The sequence below is a fragment of the Vidua macroura genome, chromosome 14 (genome assembly GCF_024509145.1).
Source record: "Vidua macroura isolate BioBank_ID:100142 chromosome 14, ASM2450914v1, whole genome shotgun sequence".
Lineage (NCBI taxonomy): Eukaryota > Metazoa > Chordata > Aves > Passeriformes > Viduidae > Vidua > Vidua macroura.
The window spans coordinates 8,786,935-8,799,219 of NC_071584.1; the positions used below are offsets into that span (position 1 = coordinate 8,786,935).

Below are 12,285 nucleotides of genomic sequence, written 5' to 3' on the forward strand. Positions count from 1 at the left end.
CTCAATTTTTAGCATTAAAGTTTTCATAGTGGTATTTGTTTTCTCACAGTTTCGATTTTTTTTTAAAGGAAGTCTTCAGTGTAGTTAGAGAAGAGATGATGTACCATAAGGATATAGCCAAACGCAGCTAATTTCCAGTGTAAAAAAAAAAAAAAAAAACCAAAAAAAAAAAACCCAAAAAAACCCCAAAAACCATACAAAAAAAAATCAAGTCTAAAATGTCTTTCTAGTCAACTTGGTTTATTTTGTGTTTTCCAAAGGTAGTTAAATTCTGTTTTTCATCCCCCCCCGTGACCCTTACACACACATTAACAAAATGTATTTTGTTACAGCATAACATTCAACCTTCATTTGGTACAGGTCACTTCTTCAGCAGCAAGGAATCTGTCCTGCTTCTAGTTAGAAGCACTCAAAAGAAGGAGTTCTCCAGTTTCACAACCCTGTTGTTTCTGAACTTCATTTGTTCCTCAACCTCATCTGTTAGAGAAGCAATTTTTAAAGCCTAAGCCTGCCGACTCATCCTCTTTCAGAATCTGAAACAGTATTAGGGACTAATTCCACTTTTATCACAACAAATGAGTAGTTAAGGATGACAGTGGAGCACTTGTAAGGGTTCATTAGTGGGATTGCTTGAAAATGACTGAGTTTATAGTGGCAAAAAGATCTGAAATTTGTGTCAGAGTATTCTCAGTCGAGGAATCTGAAATGAAGTACTGCCAAAGTAAAATGCAAGTAATTGAAAGAATAAACACAAAGTAATTGAAAGAAAAGAGCCAGCTGAATTCTTTCCATTCTCTCTTTTCTCTGTCAAACCTTTGACAAACCTTTTCTGAATCGTTTTATTGCCATTTAAAATAGTTTTAGAAGTGAGGTGTCATGAGAAGAAGAGCTCACAGCATACATAGTACAAAAACTCTCAGGACGTCCGTATATATAGGTTTTGGACTCATTAAAAAAAAAAAAGCAAACCAATTTCCTAGTGGTTTATTGCCTTTTTTAATAAAGGACGAGAAAGTTCATGCCATGTATACAGAGCTTAAATGCAGGATTTTTTTAAAAATCCATATCCCAATTTAAAGTGAATAAATAGTAATTAAGTGAAAGTAGAGGTCAGCGCTGGGTCACCTGTTCCAGAACTTGGATCACTACTAAGAAAATACACACAAAACCTCTCTGTTGCTATAATGCCTAAAATATAGATGATATAAACTCACTGTTTTTCAGAGACTGGTGGCAGTTCAGATGGAAGAGAGGACAAACAGCAAATAAAAAAATCATTTGAGCCTTTGCTGACATTTATCACTAAGACTCTGACTTTTGTTCAGTTTTGAAGAGAAGGCCAAGCCTAATTTCTCTACTGCAGAATTTGCAAGTATTTTCCTATTTGAAACCCTAGAGAAAGAAATCTTGAATTCTGTCACTATTCACTTTGGAACACTTCTTTCACTGTGCATTTATGGATTTCCACATACCTACACACTACACTAAGTTTTAAGTAGTCACCAACATCATAGAAGAGCCTTGAGCAAAGCAGCAGCTTCTGAGTCCCAAAAATTGGGGTGGGTTTTCTAGTGAAACAGCTTGCTGGCTTTCCTTGTTAAATCTGTGACCTGTAGGATTTTGACTTTTTGATTTGGACTTGTGCTCCCTCTGTGCCCTGGTGGAAGAGTTCCCAGAGGAGGGGTAGGTGCTGTACTCTTTAAACCACACTGACTATTGACACCGTCATTGGAAAAGTGAGAGGAGAAATTATGGGCACTAGATCTAAGCTGGGAAAACAGCTTCTAGTCATCATCAATGCCCTGTTGTAACACTTCATCTACAATAACTTACAGAAAACACATTTCATGCTACAGCTTTCAAATGTGTTTGGGTAAGAACAAAAAAAAAGTGCTGGTGCTTGGGACTGGAGATACACAAACTCAGCTGTGTGGCTTAGCCGGCATCTGAGCTCCTGCTGCCAATTCTGCAGAGCACACTTCCTCCATGAAAACCCTTCTCTGGGAGTAAGCAAACAGTGTATCCCATCTCTTTCCTGTGCTTCCATTATCTGAGCCAATAATTAACATTTCTTTCCTATTCCAGACATTCATAAAACAAAGCAGCACTAGTTCAGAGCAGTATTGTTGTAGCCTAAGCATTCTGAATAGTTGTGAGGCACCTTATAAACCACTGTAGCTGTTTTGCCAGAGCTAGTATAAGGCTTTAAAAATGCAAGTGTTAAAAAGAGCATAAAGAATTGTGCAGCTATTGCAAAATACTTAACCAAGTTACTAGGCAATTTCATTCCAAATGGAGCTGTTAGACAGCAATGCTCCTGGGCTGATTCACCTCCTGGCAAGGCCTTCTGGAAGTCATGTCTACCTGAAAGCTGTGAATTTGTACATCTTACTGAAAGGCTTGGTTTTCTTAATACACGCTCATAAAATACGGAATTTGCAAACCCGTACAAAATGCTCACATTTCAGGTTTGTATATAAATCGTGAGTACTTCTTATACCATGTAAAGTGAAATTTCCTTCACTTGAGAGCATGCTTTTTAAGCAATCACTGATTTGGAAAAATGTACTGGAAAGTGGCAGTTATCCGTATTTTAGCAGCAGTCAAAAAGGTTGCTGGGGACGGATTAGAAATTGAAACAGAAATTCTTGCAAGATGGTGAAGGTCAGGTGTAGGCAGGCAGCAGTTCAGCAGCGTGGCAGGGGCTGCGTGTGCACGGTCCCAGTGCAGCCCAGTGTCCTGCTGAGCACCACTCACAGCCCAGTGCTTCCAGGCAGCTGCAGGAACCCCATGCAGGACAGTGATGGAGGATTTGTCCTCTCAGGAGGTACTGCCTATTTTAAAGGTTAGCCAGTGACACAAAGAGTGAAGCTTAAATCTTTTTTCTGCCTCTGGGAGCATTCCTGATAGTTGCTGATAAACGAAGGAATGGACTGTGTCTTGTTAAGCTTGAGTTCTATTGTACTGAGCATTACAGTCTTTGTTTATGTTCTTTTGGGTTAAATCAGTCACTTGTTCTAATGTGACTGAGATCTGTACCTGTCCTTGAAAGCCTCCATATGCACACAGCTTTAATTTTGGTGACAGTGTAGGTATCTCAAGTCACAGAGACAGAATGACAGAATCATAGAATGAACTAGGTTGGAGAATACCTTTGAGATCATTAAGTCCAACCTATGACCTAACACCTCCTCATCAACTAAACCTCATCAAACTAAGCCATGTCCAGTCTTTTTTAAACAAGTCCAGAGACAATGACTCCACCACCTCCCTGGGCAGACAATTCCAGTGCCCAATCACTCAGTGAAGAATTTTTTCCTCATGTCTAACCCAAACTTCCCCTGGCGCAGCTTAAGACAAATTGTATCATTTCAGTTCCATTCTGATGTGCAGCACAGTGGAGCATTCAAATTTTTGGTAAAAGTGAACACTGCCCACACTACTATCCACTGTATTAGTAACTTGGTGTGAAAATCAGGTCCTTTGGTTCGAAGCCGAGCGCTGGGTGGTGGTGGTGAAGCATCCTCAACTCCTGGCTTGGGAGCAGGGAGTCACCTGGCTCAGCCCAAGGCCCCACACGAGGACCCACCACAGGCACTTCATTTTTAGGTGTAGCTACACGAAGGACTGCAATCCACCCTCAGGAAATGTGTAGCTTTGTCCCCACCATTGGAAGTGACACTGCCTGGAGCTGAAGGCAGAAGGTGGCTGGAGGCCCTTTGCAGAGGGCTTTGCAGGGTTTGGCTTTGGATTGCTATTTACAGGCACTTCACTGTCCTCATACCTGTAAGCTCCTGAAAACTGACCCCAGCTGAAGTACCCTCTGTGGATTTCCATCCAGCTGCACACCAATCCTACACTACTACTTCGATGTAAACATAAACCTCTTCACAAAAAATAAACACGTGCTACCAGTCTAACCCTAAAGCCTAGAGCAATAAAAAGCCAGTTCAAGCCTAAATACACATTAAATAGCTTTGGAGTCAAATTAAATTAAAAGCTAAATTACAAGCATGTAAGATCTCTGTTGCTGCTGACTGATTATTTTCTAGCCCTGGGTCACGCTTTATATCTTCGCACTGTCTTGTTTTGGTGGTTCTGCTGACTGCGTTTCCAGGACAGAGTATTTAACTGGGGAGAAAGAAAAAATCCCATGAGTACAATAGCACACGATGGAACCAGGGCACAAGCAACGGGGGCCCAGCACTGGCTGATTGTGTGTGACACTGGAAAAGCCTTTGCAGCAGCTTTGATTGTCTGTCACTGAAAGAAGGATCATGCTTCTCTTGTGCAAGACTCTCAAAGGCTGGATACATGAAAGCTAAATGTTAACTGCTATCGTTTGCAGCACGAGCTCCTTGGGCTCTTACCAGGCTTTCCTTTGTGTGCAGTATAGGGGTAAAGCACGGTGGTGGGTGTTTCACAAAAGCTGTAGCATCACCTAAGCGGTGCCATTATCAAAGGGACACAGCAGCTGCGTGCAGCACCGGGGACTTTAAGGAAGTCCCTCAGTAAAGCTGTTTTTGTGGAGGGATGCAGGCAGGGGTAAGGGATACAAGGCTCTCACCCTGGGGTTCCTCGCTTACGACAGCTTCCATGTTTTCTCCTTTCACGTACTCTGCGTTGAGTCCCTCTGAGAAGTACAATAAACAGAGTGAGATGGGAAGGGTAGAAAGTAAAATTATTTGCTTTGATGCCTTAAAAACTCTGATAATGGGCGTGGAGCTGTAACAGCCGAGACGCCTTTCTGAAACCTCTGCAGTGACAGCAGCACAGAAGCCTCTTGCAGCCAGTAAGGTAACTTACAGCCAGCGCTGAGACTTGCTGCGTTGCAAAGTGTCCGTGGAGCTCCAGCAGCAGCTCTTTTGTCTGAGGCTCCTGCTTCATCTTTATCACGTGAGACAGCCCAGCTAATTCCTGTCTAAGGCGCTGAGCTCTGAGGAGTGCAGGAGGGGAAGGGAGGAAAGCTTCCTGGACAGGACTGCTGTGTGTGGGGGCTGCACCTCAGCACAGAGATGTGCCACAGCCTCATTAAAAGCTAAGTTATGCAGAGCTTCAAGAAGCAGTTCAGAGCAGGGCTGTGGTGATGAAGCAGGGTCCCAGTGGGGTGTCAAATCGCAAATAAGTCCCTTCTTTAAATGCAAAGAAGTTTCCAACATTATCAACAAGTGGAGCCGAGGCCATGGAGCAAGGCTGGGCACTGGTGGGCAGAGGTGGCTGCAGGAGGGTGGGCAGGAGAAAGGGGTGGTCCACCTAAGAGCTGGAGGTGAATTAAGCCAGTCTGGGGTGTGCCATGGACCTCAGGCATCCTCAGCAGCTCCTCTGAGGGACAACTGTGGGGAAAGGCAGAGGTGGGAGTGCTGTGCCAACTGTTGCATCCATTGGAGAAGGACCAGGGAAAGGGATTCAGGTGCTGGTCTGCAAATGAAGCCTGAAGCAATCAGGCCATGCAGCACACACTTTTTAGGCATCTCTAACTTGTTTGCACATCTAAATATAGCTCAGGGTGTGGCTGTGCCTCACCACCAGGTCTGGGTAGGGCTCATTGTTATCTCCCAGCGGAGGAGGGACACAGGGAACGGTGCCAGGGCCAAGCCACAGAAGTGTGGTGGGAGCCTTAGGCAGCAGTGGGGCAGCTGCTGCCTCCAAGACACAGGAGAAAAGGGTTCTGCAACTGGCTAGAAAGCCCCCATAAAGCCCTCACACCAGCAGGGACAGTGCAGGCAGCAGCTGGCCCAGCTGTGGAGGCAGGAGAGGTACAGCTCCCATCCTGCCCAGGTACAGCGAGAGCTCAGGCACACCAAGAGCCTGAGCCACAGCCCAGGGCATGGCTGGCGAGTACGAGGTGAGGTGTAAGAAAAGAAAGTGGGATGAAGAGCTCTAGGCAGCACTGTGCATATCCTTCAGAGGAATCATCAGCAAATGCTCCTCGGAAGAGACTCAAAGCTGAAGGACAGAGAAAGAAGTGAGCCTGTTCCTCCGTGCATCAAGTGAGTGGTCAGACATTTGCTGGAATAACACCAAATGCAATTTATGTTTTTCAGTAAAAAGCAGCGGCTGACAACTCTTAGATTTCTGTCATGCACTGCAATGCATCTAAGGCCTGACATTAGCCCAGCATGCCATGTCTGATGGCTTAAATTAATCCTCCTTTATAATTAACTTTAATTTCCTGCTGCCTTTCTGGGGCTTTGTGTCTCTCAGCTTCCTCCTCATCAAAGCCTTTACTCCATTTTTTTTATTATTTATTCTTGCCAAAATATCATTCAAGTGGGGGGGAATATATAAGAGTGTTTCATTCCATCACATTCATTTGACTTTTCCTGCTGATCTAATTTACCAAAATGCTGTTTGTTTCAGGCACAACTGGGAAAATAGCACGATACCAACAGAAATTTCCAACCCCAAACACCCTTTCCCTAGAGCAAATGGGACTCACAGGAGATTTCAACTGATTAATTTAAAGAAAGAGCTTGTAACTCAGCTGCTTGTAACTTCCCTCTCATAAAAAGCTGCAGGAGCCCACTACAGTCAGGTGAGTGTTATGGGCTGAGAGGACTCTCCTGAAATGCTTGCACCAAGCAGCTTTAAGGGGCAGCTTGGGCAAAAGGTGTTTTATGGTAAGTTTTGCTGCTTAATTTGCAGTTTACTACAGTGATTGTCACATACCTGCTGAGGGTGCAGTGGGCTGAAGCCCCAGATGCAGACACTGCCTCTGCTTCCTTCCTTTCAGCCCAGTCAGTTTTTACTGTTTGCTGAGATTGGGGGGGGGGGGGGGGGGGTTGGTTTGTTTATTTTGGTTTTTTTTTTTTTTTTTTTCATATTTACTGTGTTTGGTATTGATGGTTTGGTCTTGGGCTGTGTTTGTGTGGGGTGTGAGGGGCAGTGTGAGCCCTGGGGGTGGCAGTGTGTCCTGGGGCTGCTGCTGCTGGTGGGTTCCTGTCTGTGCAAAGTCTGACATGGGGGAGCTCAAGGATCTGTGGCTGGGGCTTTGTTCTGCCAGCTGGGGGCACTGGGTGGAGAATGGCAGTGGGGCTAAGGGTGAAACAGGTGTGTGCTTGCTGTGTGCCCTGGTGTGCTCAGGGAAGGACTTACGCTGGATGCTGAAGCAGAACTTCTTCTGCTGGTAGGAGATGTAGCTGGAGACGGCCCCGATGAGCGCCATGGCCAGGCCGCTGGCGATGCCGGCGATCGTCCCCGTCTCTGCCACTGTGGGGCACAGAGAGAGCTTTGTGACGGGCACTCACACCACCCCTCCCCTCTCACCATCCTCGGGACACCCACCTCCGCTGTAGTCGTTGTCGGTGTTGCCACTGGCACCTGCAGAGACACAATCCTGTCAGTGCCCCACTGCTGTGCTGCGAGGGAGGGGGCACACAGGAGAGGGGTGGCAGGGCAGCCCTGGCCTGGGAGTGGGCAGGTGCCTCCATGGGCTGCAGCATTTCTGCTGCCCCAGACTCCACTGGGCTGCTTGGTTTTGCTTCTGAGGGCTTTGAAGCTGCTCCTCTCCCTCTCTGTGTGCATGGAGGGGGTTTGTGGGATCCTCTGCATGGGACACCTCTGCCTGTGTCTGACAATTAGCCTCACCCCTCTGCTCAGTGTCAAGGGAACACCTGAAGGGCTGTCAGAGTGTTACACAGCACATGGGTGCCACCACAGGGAGGTGACTGGCTGAGCTCCATCACGTCAGGGAACCCTCAATCGGCTTGAAGTCTATTTTGACATCACCTTCCCTGGAGAAACTGGGCTGGGAGGAGAAGCTGCTCCCACTGCAGTCCTTGCCGAGTCACTTACATCCTGATTTATGGAAGCAGGTCATCATTGTATTAATGCCTCTGATGCATCTTGTCCTTGGCACAGGGATTTATTAAATGTTGATTAGGCTCATGGTGTTCAGCTCTTTATGTGACTGCTTTTAATATTTAATGCTGTGGATGCTTGTGAATGGCTTATCCGATTGTTGTTGGATTTCCCCCTTGTTCCAGACATCGGTGGTCATGTGGTGAAAAGCAAATGAAGGCATGTAGCCATGCATGGCACCAGGGTGCTCTCAAGGTGATGGGGAGACACACATCCCATCTGCCCTGGTGGCAGCTGGAACTGCAGAGCCTCCATGGAATCAAAACCAAGCATCTCCAATGGTTGGCACCAGGTGTGACCACAGAAGACAAGAACTTTTCCCTTGGCTCCAAGGCTGAGGCCCCTTTGCCCCCACCATAGAGGTGAGCACTGTCTGTACAGGGCTCCTTCTAGGAGCTGGGGGTAACCCCGAGCCACAACTGCTAAAGAAAATAACCACATGTAGGTCACCACTTACCCTTCTTCTTGTCTGGGCTGTAGCCACCGTCCACAATGCTGGCCAGGTCATCGTCTGAAAATCCTTTAAAAGGAACGGGGACAAGCAATGGTTGGCACCTGAGGGAGCCACAGCTGGGCCAGAGGTTGGGATCATGGGCTGCTGCATCCCCCCTTGGGAACTGGGACTGGTCAAAAAGTAGTACTGCTTCTCACAATTACCAGATGCTAACCCTGAATTACTTTAATGTCATAGAAGAGGTAATAATTTACTAGTTTAAATGCTACTGTATTATTTTTTTTTAACTGAAATGAGTGATTTTTAGGAGTGATGATGACTGATAATCACAAATAACTGATAATTTAAGATTTCATTCAATGTTTTGGTGGTCAGCCTTGGCTGAGAGTGGAGGAGGCAGGAAGAAGTGGTTTGTGTGTGCCGTGGCCATGCTGCTGTGGATCAGTGAGCCCCTGCCTGCACCAGCTGGGCCTGGGGTCCTGCTGGCAGGAGCTGACCCTTATCCTTCTCAGAGGGACAGAACAGTCCAGGGGAAAAATGGAGCACCAGCACATTTTGGTACACATGAAAAAGTTATCTTGTAGTGGACAAGTCTAATTAATGCAGGGTAAGTACAGAGAAACACGGTCTGAACAGCTGAATGAGTGGTGCTGTTGAACGTCTCAGCTCCAGTCCCAGAAGGAGCCCTGGGGTGCAGCACGGTGAGTGATGGGAGCAGAGACCCAACGGCGAGACAGCAAAAGGCTCCTCCTCTGATGCCCTGCATTGGGAAGGATTTCCTTTGCCTTAACTGGAAGAGACTGCCTTATTCATCAGCTTACCCCAAAAAACAGATTTATGGGCTTAGTAATGAGTGTGAAAAGAATGAAAGCCCTGACTATGCCAGAGCCTGGAGAGGTCCCAGGCAGTCCAGGGAGCAGCGATGCTGGGGGAAATGTGTGCTGGTTTGTGGCCAGTGCCACGTTCCAGCAGTTCAACACCTCAACCTTTCCTGCAGGAGCCTGAAAACTCAGCAAGCCCAGAATACCAAAGTGCAGACAAGTCACCTAGTTAATACAATGTAATGAAATACCTGCCTGTTAATTATGTGTGTGAGCAGGGTATACAGCCATCCCAACATCAATAAACCAGCCGTGCAAAGTCTGTTTCCCAGCTCAAGTGCTCAGGGGAACAATCCTCACAGACAAATGATTCATTCACTGGAGTACTTCAGAGATGGAAAAAGAAGCCTCCCAGCCCACAGGGTGTGTTAGGCCAGGACCTGAGCCTGCTCTAGATTTACACCTTGGCAGTTAGTGTGACTCCCAGCAGCTCATGCCCTCGGTTAAAGAGCTGTCAGGTATGAGGATGGGGGGAACTCAACCACTGCAACTTAATGGATCAGAAGAGACCCTGGGGGGAAAAAACCTGCACACAGACATGGAGCAAGTTGTTAGGAAGAACTCCCCTCTTCCAGGGACCATTAAGGAAGAGGCTCCTTCACTCCCCACGATCAAGCTGCCTGTGGAAATGTCCCCACTCTGAGCAGGCAGGACAGGGGCAGTGGATGCTGTCAGCGGGCAGGACATTAGACCTGGCAGCACCTGTTTCTCTTTATCCCATCTCTTGGGGGGAATGGTGTCAGGCTGGGAAGGATCTCCTGCAGGCCCCAGGGAACAGCAGGGCTGGTAGCAAACAGGACAGAGAGGAGAGGTCAGCCTACCTTCACCTGGCCTTACGTCCGGCCTCCCAGTATCTTTCCTATCGTTCTTATCATCAAGGGCGTCAGCCAAGTCGAAATCCATAGGATCCTTTTCTAGAAAACAAGACCAGGGTTAGCAATGTGGTGACAGGCTGAGGAACTCTGCAATTAATTAATTAATTAATCAGGGAAAAATACTGTTGAAAGAGATGAAGCTCCAGACACAAGCATTTCCCAGTTCTGCTATGGGGCCTCATGGCAGATCTTCCAAACCCATCCTGTTCCACGCCCCCACACTGCTGTGGTGGAAATACCATGTCCTTCCTGCAGGAACAGGGTCCCCCTGGCTGAAGTGCCAGGCAATTAGATAAATGAGGCCAGTAGGAAAAGTCAGAGCCAAACTGTGCCCCGAAGGCCCAGCCACTGGAAGGGAGGGAAGTGGCTGTACCATGCTCACCTGCTGGCTGGAATGGCCTGTGACTTGATTCCTTGGGAGCTATTTTCCTCTGTGAATGCTCAGTTGGTCCCCTGAGCTGCCTGGCTGACAGAGGATATTGTCTCTGACAAACAGCAGCTAAAAACCCAGTATGGAGCCAACTGAGCTCCTCAGCCCTCCCACCTGTGCACTTCTGAGTTTATTCTGATTCAAATCAAAACCCTGCCTGGGCAGGCAGCAAAATGCTCGGCTGACAGGGTGCCCTGAGCCTGTGGGTGTCTGCCAGTGCAGTCCAACATGCCTGTGCCATAACAGGGAGCACAACCAGCTCACAGCCTTCCAGCAAGCAGGGGAACAAAAGGTGGGCCAGAAACCACCAAGGTCTCCTGGGAAACACAGGGTAATGCTCAGATGTCCTGTCCTCTCTGTGGCTTTTGATACTCAGTTTTTTTTCTTGAGGTGTCTCAGGTGAGCAAACAGACCAGAGGTTGGAAATACCAGGATGAGGGCAGTGCCACCATCATGGCTCATCCCAAATCCTCCCCCTGTGCCAGCGGCAGGGCCGGAGTGAAGCAGCAGGGGCTGTGGAGATGACTCTCACCTGGGTTACGCTTAGGAGGGGCTCTTGTAGTTTTTGGCTGCTTGGTCGTGGTGGTGCGAATGACATCCCAAAAGCTGTTGTCTGAAGGGAGGAAAACAAAAAGACCAAAATGATGTTACCCTCTGAAAGGTGGGTTCAGGTGAGTACTGTGTGGGGAAACACCCACCCTGCTGGGAGTCTGGGGCTGCACTGGGCCAGCTCAGTGCTCTGGTCTTCACACAGTTCCAGCTGATACTGGGGGCACCCAGAGGACACTCCGGGTGCCCTGGGTGTGCTCAAGCCTGCAGGACTCCGCATTACCTGGTTTCCCTGGCCTGGGGAAGGGCTTGGGAGTCGGCTTGGCTGGTTTGGTGGTAGTCTCCACGGGCGTGTCAAAGTAATCAGCCAAATCGAAGTCTGCAGGAGAGAAGGAATTGTTACATTCCCTTTTGCGGGGACAGCACAAGGCTGTTGGCACACATCCCATTCTGTGGGTGTTGTGCAATGGTGCTACACCATTGCCAGGGCCTCCCACATCAGGCTGGAGCTGGAAAGGGCGTCCAGCCACTTTGCTGCTCAATCGTGACCTATCACAAAAGCTTCAGAAAAGCCTGGCCACCATTTCAGTCTCCCCATCCAAGCTGTGGCTGCTGCCGAGCCCCAGCAATCCCAAAGTAATTCACTTCTGGGGGAGTCCTGCTGGTGCCTGCAGCATCTCCTGAGAGCTGGGGAGATGAGAAGGGGCTGTGGAACCAAGCCAGTGGCTGGGACGCTGCTCCCTGTCCAGCTGCCTGTGAGTGACCTTGAGTTGAGCAGGGCATGCAGAGACAGGTGCCAGGACACAGGAATCTACTGCAGGAGCCTCTCAGTGCTATCATTCATCCAAAAAACACTCCCTGGGGAAGAAGCAACTGGCTGAGACAAAGCCTCAGCCTCCACATGTGTCCATTTCCCAGGGGGAGTTTACTGGCTGGAACGACCTCTCGTTTGGGCTGTGATCCAAGCACTGAAGCCCTGCGTGTGCCTCTGGCACTTGGCTTTTCTTGTCCCTACCAAAGACCATGGTGGCCAAGGAGCCAGACAGCTGAATTTGCTCAAGTTTGTGCCAAGATCCTCATGCAGGAATGAGTGGATTTACTTCTGAGCCCTCCTCTGATGCAATTTATTGCAGGCTCCTCCAGCAGAACTGAACAACCCTTCAGCTCCTGTGACCGTGCTATATTTAACAGGGACTCTTTGGCCAAAACTGAGCCAGAGGAGCTGCTGGCAACGAA

At 48.2% G+C, this 12,285-nt stretch overlaps 1 protein-coding gene across 1 annotated transcript in view; it reads right to left on the reverse strand.

The window, feature by feature from the left end:
• Positions 1-972: 972 nt before the first annotated feature.
• Positions 973-12,285, reverse strand: part of CD99L2 (CD99 molecule like 2) — a 30,159-nt gene continuing 18,846 nt past the window's right edge. Inside the window, exons 4-11 of the mRNA XM_053989994.1 lie at positions 11,333-11,428; positions 11,033-11,113; positions 10,017-10,109; positions 8,318-8,380; positions 7,285-7,320; positions 7,096-7,209; positions 4,568-4,633; positions 973-4,131 (exon numbers count right to left, since the gene is read on the reverse strand). Coding sequence (XP_053845969.1) covers positions 4,067-4,131; positions 4,568-4,633; positions 7,096-7,209; positions 7,285-7,320; positions 8,318-8,380; positions 10,017-10,109; positions 11,033-11,113; positions 11,333-11,428 — 614 coding nt within the window. The 3' untranslated portion in view covers positions 973-4,066. The remainder of the gene's footprint in view (positions 4,132-4,567; positions 4,634-7,095; positions 7,210-7,284; positions 7,321-8,317; positions 8,381-10,016; positions 10,110-11,032; positions 11,114-11,332; positions 11,429-12,285) is intronic.